Source organism: Phalacrocorax carbo, chromosome 14, assembly GCF_963921805.1.
Source record: "Phalacrocorax carbo chromosome 14, bPhaCar2.1, whole genome shotgun sequence".
NCBI lineage: Eukaryota > Metazoa > Chordata > Aves > Suliformes > Phalacrocoracidae > Phalacrocorax > Phalacrocorax carbo.
The window spans coordinates 7,847,391-7,874,338 of record NC_087526.1 but is presented as its reverse complement, the minus strand read 5'-3'; the positions used below and the strand labels follow the sequence as shown (position 1 = coordinate 7,874,338).

At 48.7% G+C, this 26,948-nt stretch overlaps 1 protein-coding gene across 1 annotated transcript in view; it reads left to right on the top strand.

The window, feature by feature from the left end:
* The window catches only part of MYT1 (myelin transcription factor 1), a 64,064-nt gene that overhangs the window by 15,343 nt on the left and 21,773 nt on the right, over window positions 1-26,948 (top strand). The window contains exons 2-11 of the mRNA XM_064465420.1: window positions 4,169-4,269; window positions 12,199-12,253; window positions 14,120-14,150; window positions 17,510-17,572; window positions 18,355-18,602; window positions 19,415-20,284; window positions 20,910-21,044; window positions 22,464-22,554; window positions 24,183-24,296; window positions 25,759-25,973. Coding sequence (XP_064321490.1) covers window positions 12,199-12,253; window positions 14,120-14,150; window positions 17,510-17,572; window positions 18,355-18,602; window positions 19,415-20,284; window positions 20,910-21,044; window positions 22,464-22,554; window positions 24,183-24,296; window positions 25,759-25,973 — 1,822 coding nt within the window. The 5' untranslated portion in view covers window positions 4,169-4,269. The remainder of the gene's footprint in view (window positions 1-4,168; window positions 4,270-12,198; window positions 12,254-14,119; window positions 14,151-17,509; window positions 17,573-18,354; window positions 18,603-19,414; window positions 20,285-20,909; window positions 21,045-22,463; window positions 22,555-24,182; window positions 24,297-25,758; window positions 25,974-26,948) is intronic.

Here is a 26,948-nt window from a genome sequence, read left to right as displayed (position 1 = left end):
GGGGGTTCAGTGGTGCAGCCAGGATCTGAGGCTGGAGCCTTAAATCAGAGATAAGACTCATGTTGCCTGCCGGAAGAGAAGCCCTCATTGCACCATGGGTTTGGGGCCGCACAGGAAAGCAAACGCAGTTATGGTTGTTCTCCAGGCAGTGGCCAGTGGCCATTGTGGGTGATGTGCTGCAAAACACCCGGGTGTTAGCCAGCAAGCAGTGCAGAAGGGGTAGGGGGAATAATGGCTGGCTTTTGCAGCTTAGAGAAGATGTAAACTTTGGGTTTGAGATTTTTTTATTTTTAATTTATATGAAAGATGGGGTCCAAAGGGCACCCTCCTATCCCTGGCACTGCTGCTGAGTTTGCTCTGAGAAGCGAGTCTGCATTGTCTGGTGGGACGCTGAAGGACCCAGCCTGTTCTCAGCACATTGCTGCCTTGTTAACACAGGGTTCACCTTTCCTATGAAAAATGTGCCTGAACAAAGATGAAGAAAAATCTTACTCCTTTTCTTGTACTTGAAAAGCAAAGTACTTGAGCAAATGAAGACTGATATGTTTTTCTTCTAGTCTTTCAGTTTAAATATGCAGTGACACATCTTATGAGGAGACAAAGCTTTCACCCCCCATCTTTTCTCTAAGGAACCTGTCTCTCACCTCATCACTTCGCTGTAGCAGGCATAACCTCTGCATAGATTTGGAGACAGGCTGGTGCTGCTCTTGCAAGTAGCCTGCAGGTGGGGCTCCCCCTGGCACTGTAAGGATACGTGTGGGAGCTGGCTGCCACCCAGGCAGCCCCCTCCTGCAGCGTCCTGCCTTGTTTGCTTTTCACCTTCTGCACTCCAAAGCTTCCTGTGAGGTTTGTTGGGTTTATTTCTGGGAGAACGTTCTGCCATTCTTTGGAGGGTTTAATTTTTTTTTTTTTCTGGCAAATCAATGCTTTCTTCTCTCTTTGGAAATGGAAAGTCAAACACACCCAAGCCTGATTAACACCCTGACATGTGTGTGGTCTCCCCCCCAGGTTTCCAGATCTTCTTGTTTGGAGTTGATGAGGGTGACCCAAAGGTTTCACAGAACTTGCTCTCTTTTGCCAGGATCTGCACAACTGCTTCAGTTCACAGCTGACATTTCTCTGTAGATATTTCTGAAGGTCAGAAGAGGACAGAGAGATTCAAGGTTTGGGAAAGAACCTCATCTGGAAGAGGACACACTGCTGTTTTGGTGGTGGATTGTCATAAATGTTGATGGGGAAAAGCACCCTATCTAATGAGGGATGCCAGTGTGTGATCCAGTCCTGACTAGGTGGTGGGTTCTGAGGATGGAGCAGGTGGGGGAAAGCTGGTGATTTCCTTTGGGATGTGAACATCAGGCAGTGGTCTATCAGATCAGCTGAGCATCTACGTTATTTTTCAAGGCAGAGTGGGTGCAAGTCCTCCCACTGTGAGAGATTTGGCTGTCCCACCTCAATGCCAGGAGGGGACCCCAAAGCGTGCTGTTCCCTCTGGGATCTGCTTCCCATGGGTAAAACCTTGTATTTAAGGCAATATCCCCCAACTCCTCTTGGGTGGTCCAAGTAGGGGTTAAAAGAAGTGTCCTTCACATAACCAGTAAGCTGCATTTCTGCTGAACCCAGGGTCCGGAGGCAAGGTGGAAAGGGCACAGCCAGCAGTGCAAGCTGATCCTCTCTAGAGACCAGATGCATTGAAGCAGCATGGAGTAGAGGAAATCTGACTCGTGTGTTGACGGAGCTGCCTTGGCCACCTGAACCAGGCTGGGCAGAAGGACGGGAGTGGGCAAGAGGGCACTGAGCTGGTGCAGCCAACGCACCTTCAGCCTGGCCAAAGCTTCTTGCCCCAACACATAGCCCCTTCCCCTCTTGCTCACAGGGATGAAGGCACGGGAGGTTGGAACAGGGCCTGTGGCAGGAACAAGCTGGCATCTCTGGCCAGATTTACCACGGCAGCTTCCAGAGCTCACCCTTAGCCTATGGCTTAGGCACATGTGAGCAAAACAGGCCCAAAGAGGATAAGTGTGTGTTGCTATTTTTTCCTCCTCAGGTTGAATCTCATGACCTCTCAACCTTTCAAAAAATATTCTAAGCTGTCTTTAGGGTTATCTTCCATCCAGAATTCATTGTTTCTACAGTTTAACCCACTCTCTGCTCCTGTCCCCACTGCATGCCTGAGAGGATGCTCCAGCTTTAAAACATGCTGCCTGGGAGAAGGACACTTAGTGAAATGCTTCAGATAAGCTGGCAGGCTGTACTGTCCTATGAATCTGCTATAGAAACATCTTTATTTCTTCTTATTTGATAATCCCCCCCTTCTTCTTCTTTCTTCTGTCCCTTTCTAGCTTCTTTCCCACATTTTGCTTGGTTTTCGTCATCTGTCTGGCCATCTGTGCCTCCCTGTTCCCTTTCCTCGGAGCTTTTCCAAAGCAGAATGATGTTTCAGCAACTCTTAGATTTTCTTTCCAAGCCCTGTGCCTTTCCTGTGGGTCCAGGCTGGAACACAGTGCTTCAAACAAGGTTTGGCGTGGGGTCTCCAACACAGATGTTTCTCCTGTGAAACCAGGAAAAGTCCCCCAAGCTGCCCTCCTGGCTTCAGAACAGCTCTGTTTTAGGACACATACATGAAGGTGACTTTCACGGTCATCTATCTTAGGCACTAACTTGGATTGTACATCACTTTAGGATTTAATTATCCTAGTGTTTCAATGTACTTATTCTTGCAAGAGCACTGTGGAACACACTGGTTGTTCCTTAATGACTTGTAGGTAAAGAACAGACACAGGCAGTTGAGGAATAAATTCTCTAGCTATTTTCTGCATGTTCTCCTAAAAGCTGCTTTGTGGCAGAGCAGATCCAAAGTTGCTTGGCTGGTGTCCTACACACTCAGCAATCACCCACCTTCCATGGTTTCCTTTAGTATGTGTAAGCCCTCTCCCTGCTTTTGCTGTCTTTGAGATCACCCCAACAATAAAAACATCAAGTCAAGGAAGCATGGGAACCTGTTCCAGCAGAGGAAACAAAGCCTCTGCCCTGAGTTCTTCCCCAGGCTATTAGCAGCCTGAGATGAATGAGTGTGCCGGCGTTCATGTAGCTCCTCATGTGCCCCCTTCTGGGGGGTGTTCTCATTTTTCCTTTGCCTTGGTGGTAGAAGATGAATGGAACAAGACTTGGAGACCAGGCAGTAATTATTCAGTACTCATTGCCAGAGGGAGCCGCAATTAAAGATGTGAGGGGAAGGCTCACGGCTGCGGTGCCCAAAGCGACAACAGTTTGCCGAGATGAGCTGTGACGCTGGGGGCCCAGAGGCCACAGTCTGGGGGCAAACGCTTCCGATCTCGTTACTGTGAGCAATTACTGTGCAGCAGGGTAAGCTGTGCCATGCAGCTCCCGTGCCATGGCAGCGCCTCCACACTGGCCCAGCTACTGCAGATCCATCTGTGTGCGGCAGGGCTGGTGCTGGCCCTTGAATGTGTTTGAAGTTGTACTAGATGAAGGGAAAGTGCCAAGAATCCACTTGTAAGGCATGTATTTCCCATAATCTTTCCCTTCACTGCCTGTTGCTGTAATGACCCGATTCCTGAAACACTGGTGTCACAGAAACCTGTGCGGGGACCCTACTCGGCTCTTGGTGATGTCCAGCTAATGGGCCCCATCCACTGCTTTAGATGTGTGATTTTTTGTGAAAGATTAAAAATAAACTTCATCTCTGGAAAGAGAAGAGGGTGTAAGGGTGGAGCAAGTGTGAAGGGCAGAAAAGCCCTTTGCCAGCTGCCATGGGCACTGCAAGGCTCCCGGGCTGGTGCTGGCAGCTGCCTTGACACTCACTGTTAATACCATGTTTTACAACCAAGCTCAGCAGTGTTGTGCAGTGTCTGGGGTAGACTGAGGGCACACATGGGCAGCTCTGCCACGCAGCTGATGTGTGGGAGCCCATTAGGTGTCTGAGCCTTCATTTATCCAATTGCAAATTCTCCATGCTGGGGCTCTTGGCCTTGGAGTGGCATCAGGTGGTCCTGCTTGGGGCATGGAGACCCTCAGGCAGGGTTGGAAGGGCCATTAAAGAAAGCAGGCAGGAAAAAAAAATATTGCATTTTTGCCTCCAGTTGATGCTGCTGATGGGGTGTTGGACTGACTCTGCATCCTGACCCCATGTTCCTCTTCCTCTCCCCAGAAAATGAGTTTCGGGGCGAGCTGCTGAATCAGAGGTGGACCTGCGGAGAGAAGATCAGCAGCTGCGAGGGGGCCGCCAGCCTGCACGGCACACGCATCAAGGTGAGCAGAAAGCCTTCTGTCCTCCATGAGTATGTGCTTTTTCGGTACGGTGACCCGCTGCCCCACGTGTTGGCCACAGGACAAGGGCCACGTGCTGCTCCAGTCCTCATGGACCAGGTGTGCTGGGGGGATGGAGCCTTTCCGGTACCCAAAGCGATGGGAGGACTTGGAAGTCTCTGCCTCCTTGCTACAGCCAAACCTCCTGTATGGTGAATCTGGGCAGAGAGGGCTTCCAGCTGTCAAGATTTGGCTTTGAGTCCAGATATTTAAATCCTTGCCTTCCTCTCCTGTCCCATCCTTCAAGGGTGGCTCAGATCTGGATATTTAGGTCAGTCTCGGGCCTGTTAAAATAGGCCCTTTCTCCAAGGCGCCGGCTGGTCGGAAGGAGCCCCTCATACGCCAGGTGAAGCCGTGGTGCCTTTGGAGGAGACAAGCGAGGCATTCATCCCCACTGGGACCCCGGGCAGCTCCTGGGGCTCAACAGAGCCACTCATTTACTGCTGCAGCTGTGGCTGATGAAAGAGGTCCAGCCAAGACTGTCAAACCTCCTGGCAGATTCACTGCCAGCAGATTAGGAAGCTTTAATTAAGCATAGAACTGGGCTACTCATTACGCAAATGGCACTTCCTGTCCCATTTTGGCCTCTCGGCAACAAGGCACCATCTCAGATGGGTGGATGGACCCACCTGGGCGGTGGAGGAAGCCCTCCTTGGGCAACTGATGTTACCGACTCTTCCTGTATCCCCAAATAAACTGAGCCCTGGGAAAACCCCAAGCCAGCAAAAATCCACCCTTAGAAAACATCCTTCTTCACTAACAAGCTGTCAGTGGCAAGCAGGTGTCGCCAGGAAAGCTCACACCTTCTTAGAAAGCAGAGTAAGCAGTTGTTGCTATATTTAAAATGAGCTCAATTAAGGCTTTTCTATTGAACCTGCCAAATAAGCACTTAGATTAGATTTAATAAGATTGTTGTATGTTAATAAAGCAATGATTGCAAAAGGTAATATTCCTAGTACCTGGTGCTCATCTAGTGCTCTGCCTCTGCCAAGCACATTGCTAATATTAACTGTTTCTTGCAATCCCCAGCTCTGCTTACCTGTGTTTTAACGGTGACTGGTCTGGGGGCAAGAGGAGGAGGTGGTAAGGGGCATCTGAAGTAGGAGCAGGATTTGGGGTGCTGCAGCTTTTGGAGGTGGTAGTGCTGGTCCTGCAAAGCCAGATCCACAAGGAGTCACTGTGGGATGTCGGGGGTACTCAGGGGCCTAATCCTGCCCGTCTCTGGCTGCAAGACTGAGCCTGTTGGTCAGAGATGTGCAAGTGAGCAATAGATGAATTCTGGTCCTTCACTATACAACCCAAATTAAACTTGAATAGGAAGGGGGTGGAGGTTGCTGGCTTTGATAAGGCTATTGCCGGTGCTCTATGAGCAGTTTTCTCCACGCATTACTTTAAATCCATTTAGGCAAACTTAAAAAATATTTCTTTGCATATCAGTGCAGCAGCGTATTTATTTTCTGCTATATTTTCCTAAAATCCAAGGAGAACTTAGTATAGTTTAAGTCTGGATATTGTGTGTGTGCAGCCCTCTTATCTCACTTGCTCTCTAACCTTTGGATCTGCACTGTGCGCACGCTTGCGCTTGCGTGTGTGCTCATAAATACATACTGTATTTAAACATAGTTTTTCATGCCAGTTATGGCTTGTGATTCACAGGATGCACAGTGGTGAAGGACAATGGGATGTGGGGCACGTTTACTTATTTATTTTTGCCTCTAAAGAAGTCCAGGTGCAGGATAAAATTTCCCATGACAGCTCTGAAATGAGATCCCTGACGAGTGCTGGGGAGAGGTGCTCTCTGCACAGAACCAGCTGAGACCGTCCGCATGGATGCTCCTGCTTGCGCTCGCCCTGGACCATGGTGGCTGATGGAGAAATGAACCTTTCTCTCCCAAATCTTCTCTATCCTCCTGTGCCATGGTGAGCTAGCTGGGGGTACCGCTGAATAGTGGGCAGGCTGTTGCTGAAGGCTGGCTGCTGTTAGGACAGGTAGGGCTGTTGTTGATGGGGCCACCAGAGCTCATCCCCTGCCACCAGCACTGGCTGCCACAGTCCTCTTTGGAGACGCGCACATAGCTCACTTCAGCAATCACCGTGCATTGTCCCACTTGAGGATAATCTTATCAAAAAGGCAGCTTATTACTGAGCTTGAAAACAATGGGTTTGAAGAACTGTGATGTTTCTCTTCCTCCCCTACCCCTCCCCTTCTGGCAGTAAGAGCTGTTTGCACGTACAGAGCCACTTAGGGGTCTCTGTGCGTGAAATGGCGTTTGGATTGCGTGTTGTAACACTTTCAAACAGTCAAGAGGAAAGTATATGTCAACTTAAACTGCTGCATAAGAAATCACCCCAGCCTAATGCTTGAATGCCAGCTCTGCGGAGGCACACGGTACAGCTGTGGCTGTGTCAAATGTGATGCTTGGGAGCATCTTTTCTGGTCTGCTTCACTTGTGCGGAGGATGCCTCTGCTACGGCTACAGAGCATTAGTGCTTGGTAAGCGTTTCATTTGCAGCATTGGGGTTTTTTTGGGGTGGGGGTTGGACCATTTCTGCAAATGAAAACTGACAGCACGGCTTCAGGAGGATGTTTGTGACACAGCTGTAATTTTTAATTTGAGGGGGTACAAGCTGCGGTTTTGCATCTAAAGATGTCAAGGCAAAATCCTCCCCCCGACTCCAAGCCCGAGAACATTGCACAGGGTGTCCTTTCCTGGAAGCAGTGCAAGAGCAAAAGGCAGATGGTAGTTTATTCAGCCGAGGACGGGACTCACAATAGGTGGAACGTCAGGAGGATTTAAATCAAGCAGCAGGGAAGACCCTAAAGGAAGAAGGAAAAAAAAACCCCTAACCTCAGAGTGTGGTTATAAAATAGCAGCTGGGAGCTACTATTGAGCCTTTTTTTTAAAGTAGAGGGAGACTCTTAATCAAGGGGTATTTCTTCCTCCACCACCCCTTATTTATTTTTTAACAAAATTAACAGCTAGAGAAAGTCCAGCAGGATGAAGCCCCCTTCATTTCCTGCAATGACTGATGATGCCATGGCACTTTGCAGAGAGCAGGCAGGAGAGATTTGGAGATTCAGATCCAGGTCTCTCCACCCATATTCAGCCTGCAGCAGCAAAGGGGGTATTCCTCGTGGAGTAGAAAACAAAAACCCTCCAAAAGAAATCAGGACGGCTATTCAAACCCATCCTCACTGCTTGGTGGGTGCTGAGGGGCAGTTTTGCTGCCTGGCTGTGATTTGCTCCATAGTCCATACCCAGCTGGACCTTGGGGTTTGCTCCCTTCATTGGCTTGCTCTGATGTGGTGATCCTTGTGTAGGAAAGAAGCAGAATACATTAATAAAAAAATTAATCTTCCCCGGTGAGAGTTTGAAGGAGTTTGCTGGGACAAAGCTGGTGATGGTGGAGGTTTCCCACACAGCATCCTTCTCCCTTCCCTTCCCTCATCCTGGCTTTGAATCCAGCCCTGAAGCAGGGTTGTGAGAGCTGGACCGTCTCTGACTGTGCATGGCCAGGGTAGAGTGAGGTATAGTGGGGTCCTGCCTCGTTAGGGCAGTTGGTACTGTCTTTTCCTGTGAGGAGCTAAAGAAGGGGCTCCTTGGATCTGGAAGAAGAGAAGGACCAAGTAGAAAACCACTTTTCAACAATTCTGTAGGTAAAATGCAATTTCCTCTGGCATTTTCCTCCTCCTGCCTCACCTGCTGCTAGGCAAATATAGGTTTTGGTTTTTTAACTAAAAATAGAGGCTTGCTCTGTCTGTCTGTCCCTCTAAAGCTCAGACACAGCTTCTTGCAAATGGCATTTTGCTATATCCACAAATAAGCACTGATGGAAGCTCTGCTGCTTTCAGAGTAAAATAAATATTCCCGCTGAATCCTCACCTCCCTTTGTCCAGCCGAAGGCTTTTGCAGCGTGTTTATTTTCTCTGAGCTCCATGGTGCTCTTGAATACATATAAAGTATTACCGCTGACTGTGGGGAATTTCAGCATGGCCCTTAATGGTATATTTGCATAGAGCCGTTGAAGCCCCAGCACACCTGGGCATCAGTGCACGGGAGGCTCCAGTGGTTTTATGTTAGCACCTCTGTCTTCCATCAGAAAAGAAATGTGTATTAAGTTAAGAAAGAAGAAGAAAATATCAACCCTGTAGGTATTCCATAAAATTAAACTTCATATCTGTGCTGCTGTTCCCGCGCTGTATTGCTATAGTCTTGGCAGGAGAGCAAGACTGTTAATGTAGAAGTAGGCTGTTAAAATTCACATTGTACTCAGGTTAAACTGTCTTTCAAGTTTATCTGTCTGAATCTCATTGATTTAGATTTGCAGCACTGGGACATCATTGGTATAGCTTGTATTATGGTTGTGTCAGGAAGCTCCTTAGTGCAGGGCAAACTCATGGTAAGAAATAGCGCCCGCACCACAGCACCTTTAGAAAGAAGAGGGGGGACCCAGAGATGAAGTGATGCTCTCAGGGTTACGCTGGCAGTGGCAGAGCATGAGCTGAATCCTGAAGTGAGTACCCTGAGATCCAGCGCAGGGTCCTTTCCACCGTGTTGACTCCTGGCATTGGGTTAGGAAATCCGCTAGATCCTTATATTGGTTTAATATGAGAGAAAATCCAGCGATAAGGTGAGGAGGAGCACTATAAACCTCTGTCTTGTTCTAGCTGGACTAACATGCTCTGGGGCTGGCATCTGGTAGCAATAATTTATTTGCAGGTTTCCTTTCAGATTGCTTTGTTTTCCATTCAGAGTTAAAATAATAAGAAATCTGGATAGCTTCTCAGCCTGGCTATTATGTGAACAAGAGACAGAACAAATGAAAATACCCCTTCAGTCTCCAAGGCTGCAAACATGCACTATGTGACCTGAAATTTTGCATTGAAACGATCTGTCTAGAGGGCTTCTCGCTGAGGAGGCGAACAATAAAGGACAGTGGTTTCATGTAACCTTCATGCATCCGAGGCCGATAACTACAGAGGCTCCAGAAGCACAGTAATGGCCATGTCAGTTAATTTAAGTTGCCTGGGAGGAGCAGGGGCTGAACTCAGAAATGGATATTTTTCCTTGTGTTTCTGCACTTTGGTGGGAAATTAATATCTTTGAGGATGCTGCTGCTGTTGATTTAAGCTGAGAAAAGGAGCCTGATGGTAGAAAACAAAGTCTGGGTGTGCAGAGCCCACCCCATCGCTCCGGTGCTGTAAGTGAAATATTTTAAATAAACAGTGGCGGAGCTGTGTGAGGTTCTCTAACCAAGCCATGGAATCTTCCCTACAGGGAAAAACCCCAGGTTTGGGTTTTTTTTTCAAAAGGGCTGCTTTGTACAGTAGGCCAGGCAGTCCATTTGGCTTTTCCAGCCTTTGGTCCTCAGCAAGCTTGGGTGCATCCCTGCCTCGGGTGGCTCCTGCCCCCTTTGCTCATGCAGTGACTGAGAGTGCTCCTCTCTTCCCAGGGCATTTGATCCTGACGTGAAAGAGGTGTCGAAGGCAAGGAGAGGAATTGCTTTATGAGGTTCTATGGTGTAGTGAGGAGCCTGGATGTTAGCTCAGATGAAATACCTAATTTTTTTGAAGACGAATGTGACATGAAATTGTATCTCCCCAATTAATAAGCCAGCAGCTTGTCCTTGAAGGGCAGGTTTAAGAAAACTGAAGTTTGTTCTGCTTTTCCCCCGCTGTCCCTGCAGGGTCCCAGCCCTTCCACTTTTTTGGCCGGTACTGGCACAGTGCAGGCGGTGCCTGTTACGCTTCCCACAGCCTTCTCTCCTCTGCTGCTTTGAATAATTTATCTGCAGGAAACCCGTATTGCCAAGGCACCAGCCCAAGACGTGCCGATTCCCTGGAAAAAACTGTCCAAAAAAAACCCCCAAACCCCTCTGAAATCCATTTGGGTTGGAGGCAGGCTCCCAGCAATCAAACGTATTAGTCGTATTGTCGGCGAGCGGCGGCGGCATTAGCTAGCTCGCTCAGTGCACGCCGACGTTGAAAGGCTCATAAATGTAATGAAGTCCCTTTGACACCTGCTCCTCTCCACACTTTAAACGTGAGCCATTGGTCCGCAGGGAACTGGCGCTTTAAAAATAGAAATTATAGTAATTGTCTGCTGTGTTATTGGGAAGATTGTAATAAACGTGGAGCACAACACCGCGGCGCCACGAGCTGAATGCTGACAGGATGCATAAATTGCTCCAGGTTTTGATTTTTTTTTCCCTTTTTATTTTTTTTCCTCTCCAGTCTCCCCATCTAACAAATCACATAAATCATTGCATGTTAACCCTGTGTTTCCAGAGGGTGGCAGTGGAAGGGTGAGAGGCACTTGATGAAATTTCATCCTGCCCCTTTGAGGTGTTTTCAGCTGTGGTGCACCATCAGCTGGGGACCTCCATCCCCTCTCCCTTCCTGCCCAACAGCCTCCCTCCCTCCTCACCACCCCCCAAACCTCAGTGGGGACAAGAGCTGCCCAAACCTAGCAGCACATCCTTTGAGGGTGATGGATGAGGACCCCTGGCCCCTTCTTCTGGGGCCTGCAAGCAGCAGCCATGAAGAAAGAGTTTCAAGGTGCACATGAGGATGTGGTGGCACATACCATGTGTGTATTATTCCCACTGCCAGCGAAGCAGCACATGCTCTGCATGCGTGTCTCTTCCTGCTCCTCAACTAGGAGGTGCAGCTGCTTGTGTCCCCCCTTCTACCGGGGGTGCCAGAGGGTTGGCTGTGGTGCCACCTCACTTGGGATGGCATGGGAGCTGGTTGCATCCCTCTTCAACTGGACCTGTAGGGGATGCTCCAAAGAGAATTTGTTTTTATTATGTTAAATCCCACGTGGAAATGGTCATTTCCCCCACTTTTCTCTCTCCTCCTCCCTACCCCAGAAGGAAATGTCCCAGAAGGTAGCGCTACAGTAAAACCCAAATTGCCTTGTCCCCAAACTAGCAGGCATGATTCACCTCCCTGCTCACACCCCAGTCCTGCGTAACCCCTTGGCATTCGCTTGCACCTGCCTGCAGAGAGAGCATCTGTGTCAGGGTGAGATGTAAAACCAGCTCTTTGACCACTTCAGCAACTTCATTGACAAGTTTAATGAAATCCCATTTCTATTATTCTCACCATATCTTCTTGCCCCACTGTGCAGGTCCCCTGGTTTTGCTGCTCCCACCTCCAGGCACAGCCTGATTTCAAAGCTTCCCTGATGCCAGGGTGTGGGTGCGGCGCCCGCGCTGCACCCCAGAGGTGGCTGCACTTCAGCCTTCTGCTACCTTGTGGCATGTTGTGATGTTTAATTAATATCAAGCACTTTGAAGTCCCCGATGTTACTTATTCATGCCCATATTCCCCGCAGACCCTCCTGTTTGATGTCCATGTTGCGGGGTTATTTAGACGCAACCCTCTTTGTGTAAAATTTAAGCAGAGAGGAGAGGTTGCTCTTTAGGGCACTACACGAAAAGTTGCCCTTCCTGGGCACGAGATGAGCTTGGCTGCATATTTAGAGATTTCTGAATATGTGCCGGGCACCCACCTAGGTGCTCACAGCATTTCTGTGGTGTAAATCCAGAGGAATCGTTCTGCCCTTAACAAGCGATCTCTCAGACACAGCCATTTTCCATCACATCTGGGTGTTTGTCCCTCTGTGGAACCTGACCAGCGGAGAGTCCTTGTTGTGTCCCAGGTTGTGGAAATTAATTTAAGGTTGCTAAATTTGGGCACTGTCGTTTGAACAACAAAATCAATGCAAGAAACATCTGTCTCAAAAACGTGGGAAAGCTTTCCCTGGCGCCTAGGTGTTTACACAGAGCAACAACCACACGTGAGATTGTCCTTTAGCAATAATTTTCCTGTTATCTTTCAACAATTATCTTTTCTTTCCATTCCAGATGAGTTTAGAAAATGACGATAAGAGAGCACGCACGCGATCGAAGTCTATCAGAGGTGAGCAGCTGGTTATCCTGCAGCGCGGGGATGTATAGACCCGAGCTCCCTGCACTTTGTGTGTTCCAAATAGGCTTTGATTTTTCAGATCCAGGCTTAACTCTTTAAGTAATGCTAACTTCCCCCTCTCCAACCCTAGCAAAATTTGTCTACAACCTGGAAAACTCCCAACCACAAATCTTTACAGGTCCTCATAATATTTAACCCTCACCCGCTATACTCAGGAGAAGAAAAAAAAAAGGCAAAAGAAAAAAACAAGCCCCTTTGCATGCTTTGCTTTAGGGGGATTGCAATCATCGGAGCTTCAGATCAGCTCCTGGGGCTTTCATCATGCACACTCTGCCAGCGGCTTTGAAGTTACACATCTGAGATTGCCTGGCAGAAGTAGTGCATGCTGGAGAAGCAAACGGGGCCATCCTCTGGCAGGGATGTGAGGACAAACGACTTGTTAATGCAAAACTTGATTGTTATTTATTTTTGCTATTGGTCTTTCTTTGCGTGCTCTCTCTGGGAGAAGGCAAGCTGCTGTGATGCAGAGCACAGGGTGTCACCTCATGTGGTCCCATGGCCACGTGTGATGGTTACAGACTGGCCTCTCTGTTTGGGCTCCTTTTTTGTGGCCATGGATTTGATGAATTGCAAAGGTGTCTGGAAGCAAGGGATGAATGGGGCTGGCTGAGAAGAGTGTGATGGCTGCAGGGACTGCAGCTTCACCCACACAGCTGTGCTGGACCGCCTTCCTTTGTCCCGACCCACCTTCCTCTTTGCTCTTCTCAGCATCTGCATCTTTTCAAAAAACAAAACAGACCCCAGATGCTGCCAATTGTGCTGAATTGAGCTCAGATCTTTGGGTTTCGTTGCTTTGTTGTATGTACATAAAGGTGCTCGCTCAGGTTGCTAATGAATGCCCTGATTCTATTTATTTTCTTGCACCCTGCCTTCTCCGCACTTGAATCTGGGTTTCTTAATGTGAAAAGGTAATTTACTGCATACGCCCTGGGACTTGCCACTGCCTCCGGTTTGTTGAAGCTGGATCCCAGGAAATCCAATTAGCTCAAACAAATTGAGCAAACGTGTTATGCTTTTTAGCCTGGGCAAGTTTAGACTTTTGTTGTGGTTTTTTTTTTTTTCCTCCTGGTTATTTGGATTCCTAGATGGATGTAAGGCTTCAGCAGTGATGCGATGTTGTTGTATGTTGTTATTGTAAGCAGTGGGATGTCCTCTTATTCACAAGTGGGGAATAACCCTTAAGACCCCTACAAACTATTGTTTACCCTAAAAGCCATGTAGCACATCCCCTACCATGGGTCTGAGTGTAGGCAGGGGCTCCCACATCAGTCCGGTGTGACAAGGGGAGGAGAAAAATGGGCCTCTGCCTGTTGATAGGTAGAGGGTAAATTTGGCCATTGCAGCAAAACAGTAGCGAACTGTGCAAAAAGTAACTGAAGAACATATTTTAAAGGCAGACATAGAGAAGAAGGCATTAGAAAACTCGGTCTTTACTTAAAAGTGTTTGAGTCATATGCAGGTATATCAGTATAGCTTCACTGACTTCAAAGCCATCCCATATTTAGAGAGGTAGTTCCTGATGCTGCAAACATGCACTCGTGTGCTTGAAATTAAGCACAGGCATGCGGATTTACAAGGCAGGATTGTGATTTACTACAGGCTGGCATGCAGTAAATGGTGACAGGATAGATTTGCCCTTTCTTTCCCAAACGGGATGTCCAAGGGGGCGATAGAAACCCAACAGCAGGCAGGAGAGGATCCCCCAGAGAAGGGGGATGTCTCGGGGGGGCTGGGCACCCCTGTTGTGTTTTTGACCTTGTGTTTGTTTCCATTGCTGCATCCTGCCCCTTTGCCCAGTGCCCACGGAGCTCATCGGCCAGGAGGTGAGGTAAGGACACTGCTCCTCCTCAGCGATGGGAGGGAGGGGAGGCCCCGTGCTGGGACTGGCTTGGGCAAAGCCCCACAGCTCCTTACAGGCCTGGGAACCTGGATGAGGGAGGCAAACCCATGGGACTCATGGGGTGGAGGTCTTGCGGGGGGCTTATATTTGTAGACACCTCATTGTGTCCTAGTCCTTGGGGCACCACTTGACAACATGCATCAAAGTAACCACAGGAGTTAAAGGGATGAAAACACGAGCTCTGGATAGGTCACATTAGACTGAAGATCCTCCAGCTATCCTCCATCCCACCCCAGATCTAAACCCTAGCAAAACCTAATGCCCACATTTTGTATTGCAGGATCATTGGGGACAACATCCTACTAACGAGAATTTCTTTTCTATGTATTTTACATCGTCTTATTGCCCCCAAACAATGTTGTGTCACATCACTCCTTGTGCCAGGTGCTCCTCCTTTGGCCCTATGTTCCCTGTTGAGTCACCAAGATCCTGTTGTCACTCATTTAGCAGCACTGGCATGCCAACAGCAGCAGCCAAAAGAGCCAGAGAGAGCCTTTGCAGCTCTACAGAGCTTCTCATCATAAATAACAGCCTCCCCCATTGCTAAGCTCCTCTTTAAACCTTGCACAAGGGCTTACGCAAGAGGTAGGAGTCTTTAACCTGGACAGGCGCTAATAGCAGGGGCTGCCTCTCCTAGCAGCCTCTGTTAGAAAGCCGTGTGTGTCAAAGAGTAATTGGACCTTAACCAACCCAATTTCAGAGCATTTCTGCTCCTCCACTCTCCTATTACTCTGGAGAGACAGGAGGAGCAAGTGGCAGGCATGCCACTTCTCCAACTTTTATTGCTGAACACTTGAGTGGAGGTGGTAATTGGAGCAGGTGACATATATAAGGGGCAGGACAGAGTGCTTCACAAAGCCATCTCTGCAGCTGTCACCTAATTGCCTGATTAACTGGACAATTAATCGACTAATTGGAAGCAGGGCATCGTCTGCATAACAATAAGAGGCCCTTTTGTCAAGCATATGAAGGCTGCTGAGAGGGGGAGAGCAGGTTGGTGTGGCTGCTGTTGCAGGGAAGGAGAGTAGCTTTAATAGACCTCCAAGCCCTTTTCCCCTTTTGGATCTCCTGCCAAAATACATGAAACCTTTCCAGAGGAGAGTGGGAATGAGAAAGCCCATCCCAGAACATGCTGAGCATCACCTCTGTGCTGGTGATTTTTAAAGGAATTAAATTAATGCACTGAAGCCAGAGACATCCCAACTCAACACCTGCTTCAGAAAACCTCGATGCTGAACTACTTGGCTCTTTCCTACTTACTTTTTACTGTAGGCTTCATTTCCCCACATCAAAATTGAGGGGGAGGGGGCAGAATCAGCTTTAACTGATGTGAGAACATTTGTAAAAGCCTGTAACGTCTTTATCAGAGCTGCTCTTGTTTCCCACTGAATAAGACCTTTTTCAGGCAAGTCACTGGTAACATAAACACTGCTCTGCCTTTTGGCATGCAGTCACTTAAAGTGTGTCTGGGGCTGCTCAGGACAGAGCAGCCTCAGTCATGACTGAGGACAGTTAAAATTAAATAGACTTTCAGATCATCAGCAGGGGGAGCAGCAAAGGGGAGAGCTCCCTCTTCCAGTTACACGTTAGCAGAACTAGATCTTTTTATATATGACTTTGAGCGTTTTGCTTGGGAAGGGGTGCCTCGCTTGCAGACAAGATCCCAGGCACGGCAGGGCTTGGGCTGTGTGTGCATGCCGAAAAAGCTGGGAGCCGTCCCCCAAGTGATGGCGTTGGAGGATGCTCAGCATCTCAGGCTGAAGTTGCCCCACGAGCAAAGGGGACAGCAGGAAGGAGGGACTTGCTCTTGGAGGGGCCAGGAGGTGCAGCTTACACTCACGGCCACAGATCCGCCTCATCTAGAAAACCGTGTCCCTTTAGGGGATATGCTGCTGTTATTTGCCCTCTAAGCATTAGCTTTGCTAAGCTAAAGCAAGCTGGTCTCCCTGAAGGAAGGATTCCTACTCTGCTGACAGTTCAGTAGCCATTTCCTGTCCCAGTTTTGGGTTGAATTATATTCATTGAACACAGCGATCTGACTTGTGCAGGGTGTTCTGGGGAGCTGAGCCATTAATAACCCACCGGTGCACCCAGAGCTGCTGCATCCATTAGTGCTCTCAGACCCTCCTTATCCTTAGGTTTCCGCAAGGGCTGAGCACTCTGCTGAGCGCAGAGATTCTGAGTCCCTAAAGCCTGACGTGGCACTTGGTATTATTTAACGTTGTCCTGTGTCTTTTACTCCAAGAATAACAAGCTGGCCAGATCCCCTCTGGGCTGGCAATGCCTTCTCCCTTTGCACTGTCATCAAGAGATTTCATTAGCGCTTCCAACTTCCCGGGCCGAGGGTGATATGGTACTAAATGAGGTTATTAATCCTACATGACTCCAGAATTCCTCAGACATCACGCAAGTCACTTGGGCATCCTTTAATCAATGCCATAATCTGGTTTTGCCAGAAAATGTTTGCTTTAATGCTTCTTATCTGGAGCCCTTATAGCTCCTGGATCTGGGACTAATTACCCCTGCAGGGGAGGCGTGTGGCCCCACGCTGAGGGATGCAGCAAACTGGCTGCCTCGCTGCTGCCCATGGCAAAGCCAGCAGCGGCTGCAGGCACTGCCCAGAGCTCCCTGGAAATCTTTAACTCATCCTCTTCTGCAGAGCAGCAGGAACAAATGCAGGGGTCTGGGAGGTCTGGTCACCTGAATCCCATCTGTTCCCCCAAAAGTCAGGCTCTGAGGTGCTTTTGGCGATTTTTGTCCTGGTGATCTCCACCCAATGTGCTCTGGCTAAAACCTCCTCAATCCACTCCCAGCCTGCTCTCTCCAAAAAGCCACCCATTTCTTACTGCAGGGAACCCCAGTTCCCTGATAACCCATCAAATAAGTGAAAAGCCCATGTCTTTCTCCTGCACCAGCCAAAAAGAAAGCTGAAGAGTGGCGGTGGGGAGGCAGAGTGCAGTAGTTGTCTGCTTTTTAAAAGCTTGCTCTTACACATGCAAATCTTTAATTAAACATACTCATAAAACTATAATGAACCGTTCATCTAATTAAATGGGGTGAGTCATTCCATTAATTTTTAGCAAACTCAAGGCTACTCTCCTGCCCTCCTTGCTTGGAATTCAAAGGGACAAGCTGAATCATTTGAGGGAAATTATCTTCGCTTTTGTGGTTATTTTTTCCTTGTGCACAGGACCTGTTTAACTGACCATAGTTTATATACTTCTAATTAAAAATGAATTCTCCAAGTCCTATTGCTGTTCTTGATGCTTGCTTGTTTCCCTCTCAAGCTGTCCAACCCCAGGCTGTAACGGCTCAGGACACATCCGTGGAAAGTATGCAAGACACAGAAGGTGAGGCTGGGTCAGAGGTAGTGGGGATGGAAAAATGCCCCTAGAAAACCCAGAGAGAGACATTCACTGAGAGAGGCTGGTTCAGAGCAGCAACCCAACTCACCTGCTCCAAATGTGCCTACCAAAGAGCCAATTTTCTGTCTCTCCATTAGTCCATGAGGGATCCTCAGGGATCTGCTTCACCAGGCTAACAGTAGCCTTCCCACAGACCCCAAACCCAGGCAGAAGTACCTCGCTTGGGCACCCGGAGTTGATGGGACCTGTCGGCAGGCAGAAATTTTGGTCTGCCTGGTGCCTCTATGGACAGGGAGGGGAAATGAGAGCACACTGGCTGCCTTTGAGGCCAAGCCAGCTGGCCTGTAATCACCCTATAATGGTGAAATTGGAGTGGTTGGTGGACGTGCCCCAGGGGTCGGTTCTGCATCCTCTCCCTGGTTTCATGGTGGCCCTGGTGGCTGTCACAAACAGTGGTGCTGGGAGCTGTTGGTTCTACTGGTCCCTGGACAACAACTGCCCATGGGCCAGACTGCTGGAGTGAGCCCAGCAGCCTTGCGCTGACTTCAGAGTAAAGTTGACATAGTTGCAAAAAGTCAAGGTCTGAGAGCAGATCTTCTGGCCACGAAGGGTTAAAACAGCTAAAAATCTGGGCTGCTGGGTGATTTGGTGTTTTTTTAGTATTTTTTTATGTGTCCCACTTGCCTTTGCCTAACTGGTTCAGATGCCATAGCCATGCCTTTCTCACTCGGCAATGCCTCCTCTCTGCTCCTTGATCCCATCTGCAGTTTACAAAGCTGCCCTCTAGCAAAGAAGAGGAAACTTCAGGATGCGGAGGCTGAACATCTGGTGTCGAAGAGAAAATCCCATCCGCTCAAGCTGGCCTTGGATGAAGGCTACAACGTCGACAGCGACGGCAGCGAGGAGGCCGAGGCAAAGGAGGAGTCTGGCTCCGATGAGTCGGAGGGGACGCTGGAGGAGGACGAGGCGGAGGCGGTGGAGCAGGAGGAGACCCGCAGCCCCGAGCCGGCAGAAGGTGCTTTATCATTATTGATTGCAGAGCTGTGTTCTGCAGATGAATAAAGGGCAGGGAGTGTTAATAACCAGGAGTTATAGCTCCTCTGAATTATGTACAGGATGGGTCCTTCAATTATTACCTTCAGTGGAAACACAATGGCAAAGCTCTGGTTAAGCTGAGGGGATACACACAGATTGTCTCTGGTGTCTTAAAAATGAGAGCTTTTCCATCAGGGATGCTCCCTGGGGAAAGACGCACGGAAAGCACGGAGGAATTCACTGCGTGGCTCAGACGGCAGTGGGGAAGACAGCCGGGGTCCCACGTCGGTGCCTCGAGGGGCTCGGCTGCCTTCTGCAGTGTAGGAGCCATCCCCCTGGCTGGATCCAGCTGCTCTCCGAGAGGAGTGACGGGCAAACGTGCCGGCTGTCCAGCCGGGGTCCTGGCACTGTCGCTCCCCGGTTTAGAGCCCCTGGCTTGGGGAGCACTGAGAGCGAGGGGGCCAGATGGCTGCTGATGGTGGGGGGCTGGAAGCCGCACACATCTGAGCCCTGCAAAAGCTTCCAATGGAAATCCCTTTTCTACCTGCCATTCCCAAATGCAATAAATTAGGCTGCTCCAGGGATATAACAGCCAGGCTCTGGTTTCAATTAAGCTTAAGTAAGACAAAGATGTTTATAAGCTGATACAATTTCTTTCTTCTCCTCCTTTTATTTCTTTTCTTTCTTTTTTTTTTTTGTTTCTTCCTTTTTTTCTTTTCCTCATATTTTCTTTTTCATATCCTTCTTTTACTTTTTCCCTTTTTCCTTCTTTCCCTGCTTCCCCCCCCCCAGAGAGAAACCCAGCAAAATCAACTCAGTATGGACAAAACACTGCAACAAGTACATCTGGGCCCAGCAAGGCCAACTATAGCAGCTATCAAGAAATAATCGCCAACTCTCTCCTAAACCTAGGCCAAATAGCGGAGGAAACCCTTGCCATCGAAGGGCAGCTGCCTGAAGCTGAGCTGCAGGTCTCCAAGCCACCGTCCAACGTTGTGCACCTGGTCCATGAGGATGCAGGAGAGGAGTTAGTGGAGGATGAGTGTGACAAGGAGATCATCATCCAGACGGAGGATGCGGAGGAGGTCATCGAGGTCACCAGCGAACGCAGCAGCGAGTTGTGTCCGGAGCACCGGGATGATGCGAATTGCGAGGAGTCCTGCAAACTGCAAAAGGCTGAAGCAGAAGAAGAGGATGAGGAGGATGAGGAAGAGGATGAAGATGAGGAGGAGGAGGAGGAAGAGGAAGAAGAGGAGGAGGAAGAGGAAGAAGAAGAGGAGGATGAAGACGAGGAGGAGATGGCTCCTGAAGTGATCTGTGAAGAAGCTCCTCACACTTCTCAGGACACCCAGAAAAGCCACTGTGAAGGGCAGTTCAGCCCGAAGCCTGAGTACTCCGTCATCGTGGAGGTCCGGTCAGATGATGACAAAGACGATGACGCCCGCTCCCAGAAATCAGCGGTGACCGATGAGTCAGAGATGTATGACATGATGACGAGGGGGAACCTGGGGCTGCTGGAACAAGCCATCGCACTGAAGGCTGAGCAGGTGAAAATTGTGCGGGAGCCCAGCCGGCTGCCAGGAGAGCATGTAAAGCACTTCCAGGTGGATGAGAAACAGAGCAAACCACTGGACAGCATCCGAAAGAGCTACTACGGCAAAGGTATGGGGAGGAGCTGTCACATGTCTCCTTCTTTCCCATCCCCAGCTGAATTTGTCTGCTCAGCACCCCATGAAAACTAGGTTGCTGGGGGGATTCACAGCCCACAGAGGGAATTTATCCACAAACCCTCAGTGCCTAGAGGGATGGGGACATCCTAGAGGTCAACAGTGAATGCGCGAAATGACGGTGTCCTCTACATCTCAGCAGGAGAATTGCCTGGCTAAATTGCCTGTTGGCCTTGAAAATCTCAGTCTGGTCAGTAGGGCTGGTTTAAAATCCAAGTGGATTTTAAAGTAGTAGTATGAGTCTGAGTACAGCAACATGAGGCACTTGGCAGGGGCTGCAGAGTCCCCCAGGTGCTGAGCCGGGTTACCTGCTCAGTCGCTGTGAGCTGCTCCACACTCCTAGTTGGGTTAGCTATTCAAATTGCTTTGCTGATTTTAATTTTTGAAACTTCAACTGTTACAATTCCACCTTCAGGAAAAAACCTCCAAACCCAAAGGTTTCTCCCTGTTTGACTAGAAAAGTGTTGGGAAGCATCCTTGGCAATTTTTCTCTCCTTCCCACCTCTTCCCCTGCAAATCCACTAACCTGCTTCCCACTGCCCTTTCCCCACAATCTTTAGATCCCTCAAGACCCGAGAAGCGAGAAATCAAATGTCCAACTCCTGGCTGCGATGGGACTGGCCACGTCACGGGACTCTACCCTCACCATCGCAGCCTCTCTGGTTGTCCGCACAAAGACAGGATCCCTCCTGAGAGTGAGTACATGGTGGGATAACAAGGCTTGCTTAAATTAGTCTGAAGCCTTGTTTCGTAGGGGGATTTTCACACCTGATGGGTATAGCCGTCTCAAGGTCAATGGTCACTCCAAATAGCTCCAACTGATGTGAATTTTACGACCAGGTCCCTAGCACAAGCCTGATGTTAATCCTTGGTGTGTAATAGAGTTTCTGGCATGGGATGGTGCTTTTCCAACTTGTTCTGGGATGCTTTTATCCACCAAAGTGTTACTGTTCTTGGGAAACGCTATGGAGATTACTAGGAAGTCCTACCCTTCTTAAAGATTTTAGCACCATCCTGTGGAGAATGAGGTCCCTTCTCTGAAAATCAAGGAGGTGCTTTAAAAATTATGCCCACTTCCTGAGTGTGTTAAGCTGTTCCCATCTTTACATTGAATGTCACATATTTTCCTCTATTTGGGATGTCATGTTGGGAAGAAGGGGAAATGCTTCTTTTCTTTCCTACTGTCCAAATGTGCTGAAGGTGTTGCCATACAGCCAAGGAGAGGAGTTGTGCAGGACATGCAGGATAGCTGAGTCTCCTCCTACACTCTCATCACTGTAAAATCTGCAAGGTGCTATATCGAGATTCATCTGTTCAACAGAAAATATTTATCATCATGACAACAGATTTATATATATATATACATACAGACATAGAGAGATATATTATTTCTACCTCTCTACCAGCACCCTAAATAGCTTTCCCTGTGTATATGAAAAAAAATTAATGTATGTTTATGATAATGGCATAATAGACCAAAAAAAAAAAGCTCTTCCTTATCAGTAATTTCAAAGGTTGCAGACCTGCTATAAGCGCAGAACTGCATGAAACAAGGAGAAAGTACAGCTATCTTCACACAAGCTTGAATGCAAGACAAAATATTAATAAATAACTAACACAAGCTGTGTGCTTTAGAGAAGCTTGCAAACCAAATTATTTTCTTTACTTTTAAGGTCAGCACTGCAGGAAGGAATAATCCTGAAGATTAAAATTAAAAAAAAAAACAAAACCAGACAAAGGCTAGTCCTGAGGATAAAAGCAGAGATACAACTTCAATCACTGAAAACTACCTGAAACTGGGAGATCTGGCTCCAAAACAGTGGAGGGCAGGAGGGGCTGGATGGGGGAAACTGGATTGCAATTGGCAAATGAGGAGAAAGCCCAGGCTGTGTGCAGAGATGCTAATCTAGTGCTGACCTGAGCACTGCTGCCTTGTAAATCTTTCTTTCTCTATGCAGATGAATTCTAATTACAGCATTTTACATTCCCTGATTTCTAGGAAACCAGCATACACGACATGATTATTTTGTCTTTTTTTTTTTCTTTTTTCTCTGATTTTTATCAAGTTGTTTTTGCTTCCCTTCCCCTCTCCCCTTCCCCTTCTCGCTCTGAAGTCTTGGCGATGCACGAGAACGTGTTGAAATGCCCCACGCCAGGCTGCACGGGACAGGGTCACGTCAACAGCAACCGCAACACGCACAGGAGGTACCAGCTTTGACTTCTCCTCCATAACAGCCAGGGCAAGGATGGCAGCGGGCAACCATCCCCAGAAGCCTTGGTTTTACTTTTGTACTGACATGGTGCAACTAAGATGGGTGAAGTAGGGATGACCCTAAGACAAAGAATAATATGGGCAAGCAAGATGGGGCAGTGATTTCTGGCTGGGCAATAGAGCAGAGCAATGCTCGGAGGCTCGCGGGTGGGACTGTGGAGGGGTAGGTGCAGGTGGGGTTCATGGACGAGGTGTTTGGTGCTATGGAAGCAGAGGGTGCCTGGAGAGGCTGACTGGAGGGTGATGTTTGTGTTTGGTGGTGTGGCACTTAGCAGGATCTCTTGGAATTTCCACAATATTTAGACTGAAGTTATTGATGAGCTGGGAATATAAGTCCTCTTGCTGTAGGACCTCAGCCCAGATGTGGTCAGGAGGGGACAGGGTTGCGCTTTGGGACCTCTAATTATACCCCATGCTCTGGCTTCAGTTGAACTTGAGCACTTTCACAAATGGGAAGGCTGCAAGTGGAGGGGATGGTGCACTTAAAAGCTAGAAACATTCCAAAAAGCCAGACTAGCTTGTGCTGCAGGGATGCGCTCATTAATATATGATTTACCATTTGTTGCACTTGAGCTTAATTGGCAGAGAGTGATGGCTCTGCGAATGTCGATGTGTTTTAGGCGTGAGGTGAGTTTGTGTTGTTACTTGTTCAGCCAAAGACGAAGCTGGTGGATGCTTCATTGTAGCTATAGCTCCAGGAGGAAAATTAGGGAAATCTGCTTGGTTAATTGAGAAGTTTGCTTGGGTGCAGGTAGTTTGCGATTGCAGCAAGACTGAGGTGATCCACTGGTGTTACTGGGCTACACAGCGAGCTTTGGGCACAGTGGTTTGAGCTGAGACCTGGTGGGGTCGGAGTCCTGAATTTCACATGGGGCTGGGCTGGGGTTCCATCAGTGCTGGCTGCTCCGGTGATGAAGGTGCCCGTGATGGCTTGGGGTCGGCTGGGAGCATGTGGGCTCTGCTTGTGAGGGGCTTTTAGCTTCCCTGAGCGATCGCCATAAAAGCGAAGCTGTCCCAAACAGGCAGAGCCAGGCTCACACGTAGAGCGTATGTGAGCAAAAGCCATTCCAGTCCCTGACCTCCCCTGGGCACCGGTGTGCTGGCAGCCATGCACATTGGAAGTGAGAATGTTTCTCCACAAGTGCCCCTCAGAAGGCTCCCTTCAAACGGCCCATGCAAAAGATCCAACTAAATACAAATCAAAAATGCCATTTAACTGCTAAAACCACTCAGAGAAACCAGCCTGTCCCCTTCTGCCCCTGCTGTGCCCAGCCAGGGGGAGCTGCCTCCTGGATCCACCCACCTCCAGGCCCTGGGGACACTCTGGGGCTCGTCCTGAAGAGCTTTGTCACTTGATGCTTGGCTGCTTTGCTGCTAGCCAATACTAAAAGTAAGCTAGGATAATGATAATTACAAAAACCTTTAAACACAAACAACTTTCTCATGGGCTCAGTGCAGCTCTGGGTCCCTGAAATGTAGATTTTCATACTCATCCCTCATGCTTGGTTTTCTTCTCTCTTTTTCTCCCCTTTAAAAAAAAAAACACAACTAACTCCCACAGTTTATCTGGGTGCCCCATTGCTGCTGCTGAAAAATTAGCCAAATCACATGAAAAGCAACAAACCCAGACTGGTGATCCTTCGAAGACCAGCTCCAATTCTGACCGGATACTCAGGTAAATGGGACCGCGAAGCCCAGCGCCACGTAACCGCGCTGCCCCAGCCCTCCCCGCGATGCCACGCTCGCAGGAGCAGCCGTCACGGCTCCCTCCAGCTGTATCTTGATACTGCTGAGTCCTGTTATTATGATCATAGGTCTCGCCAAGGTGGGGAGATATTTAATTGATGATCCCAGGGAGGGCATTGAGGACAATGAATTGCTTCTGTAGCATCAATTAATGCTGAGGCTACAGGCCAAAGGGTTTTACCAGTGCAGCAGAAGGCATTTGTGCCGATTGCTCTGCAATGCAAACTGCCAGAGAATGATGGCTATTATATTAGCATTATAAGTAGGGTGGGCTCAGGGAGGGGGAGGAGGAGATTTAGGCTACATATAAATCACTTGGTGGCAGTTTTGCCTAAGTCCACCCACTTTTCTTCCTTAGCCTGCACAGTCCAGGGGAGAAAAACCTGCCACTCATTTCCAAACCAGTCACATTTATTTTGTTATTTCACCCGTCTCTATCTTCCCAGGAGAAAGGGCTGTCTCACATTAAAGATGTCCCTGATAGATGCTGGCTTCCGTAGCTGATGTGATTCATGAGGCTACAGATGGATTGTAATATGGTTAGTTATTTTGCAATGAGAGCAGGATAAAAACCACAGTATGAGCCCTAAGCAGCACTCCCACAAAGGCATCGAGGTCTGATTAATTTATTTATTTGCTCCCCAGGACTGCTGAGCACCCTGGTGCACCAGCGCTCAGTGCTTTGGAAAGGCCATTTAGGGCGATTACTTATTTATTTGCAGCAGAGCCTGCACTGGGCGCAAAGCGCTCCGAGCACATCACGAGGACGGTCCATGCTCCAAGGAGCTCCCGCTCCGAGGACTCGCTGGTGGAAAGAGGTCATGGGAAGGAGAATAACAATAGGCCATTTATATACAATTTATATGCAAGACAAATTGATTCATGATAGGCATCCCAGCAGAAGCGGGTCTTTACGGACTCTGCAGGCAGGGGAGAGGCCCTGGTGCTTTTGCAATGAATCCGCAGGGGGGAGTGGAGCTAAACTGGGGTCCGCCTGCCTTCATGTGCCATCCTGTGTCATGGGTCCCATGGATGGGTGATACCCAAGTTTCTATCACCATTGGAAAAGTGCTGTTACACCACAGCAGCCTGCAAGAATATTGTTTTACATGAGATTGACACCTCAGTGTTTTGCCTAAAAAGAGAAAAAGAAAAAAAAAAAAAAAGGAAAAAAGGGGAAAAGAATAAAAAAGAGAATCTAAGAGACCCAGACCAGGTGCTGACTTACTGAGAGAGAGCAAGAGAGCAAAAGGGCTGTTGCCGACTCTGCTTCCCCAGTAACTCCCTGGGTACAAGGTGCAGCTACATGTCCCCGTTGCATCCTGTCCCCTCCCAACCACCATCTCATCGAGGAAAAGAGAAATCACTGTTGCTCATTGTTTCATCCTCAGGCCTATGTGCTTTGTGAAGCAACTGGAGATCCCTCAGTATGGAAGCTACCGGCCCAACATGGTCCCAGCAACCCCCCGGGCCAACCTGGCCAAGGAGCTGGAGAAGTACTCCAAGGTCACCTTCGATTATGCAAGTTTTGATGCTCAGGTTTTTGGCAAACGCATGCTTGCCCCAAAGATTCAGACTAGCGAAACCTCACCTAAAGCCTTTAAATGTAAGTTGGGAGCAGGGATGGGCTGGGTTTTGCATTTGCTGCCTTCCTCAGCATGTTACGAGGCTCTTGGGACCGTGGCTTTGGGGTGATTGGAGACTTGGGCTGAGTTGCTGGATCCCTCCTGCTGCTGCAGGAGGAAGAATGGGGATGGGGGAGGCTGAGATGGGTCCTGTGGCATGTGGAGAGAAGGGTGGAGAGAGGAGCCTGTGGCTTCAGCTTTGGGAAGAATTGCATCAAGTGGTGGGAACATGAATCTGAGCAATGTCTCTTGGTGGGATAAGTTACATAGTTGTCCTCAGTCAGTCCCCGCTGCTTTGCAGTTCATATCTATTGATCTGTCTTCCCTCATCTAGCTAAATGGATTATAGTTTTCTTCTCTTCCGCCTTATATATGGCCCACTCTACCCATCTGTCTTCTCTGCTGTGCTCTGTTCGCCGGCTCCGCTACCTATCGATCACCCACCTCCTATCTCCCAGCTGTTTCCTTTTGTAGCCACCCACCTCTGCTCTGTGCCGAGGACCTTGTACTGGTTACAACTCTGTGCAAAGAAAGTGTGGGTGAAAATGAAATGGCTAAATAAACCCTCAGGGGCTGGGCTGTCAGGAGCAGGAGGGAAGCTGGGTAGGGAGCCAGTCTGCAGCATACTGATGTTAAACGTCCTTCTTCCCTCTGACATTAAACATGCACCTGAAGACATCTTTCTGAGAGGAAAAAAAAAAAAAAAAAGATTTAGGAGCCCAGTTTGTAGAAGTCAGCAGCCTCAAGAGGGCTTTCTGTCTGGCTAATCCCACTTCCACAATCCTGTTTAATCCTGATGCAGCTGCTCTCTAAAAAGTGCTCGTACTTGAAAGCATCCCGGTTGTTGCACTACAATGGAAGCGCCCTTTATTACAGTACTAAATCTGTAAAGGATCAGACAATGAAATTGGATGGAGGCCAGAGAGCACAACTGCCACTGTCATCCTGGGTTAGGG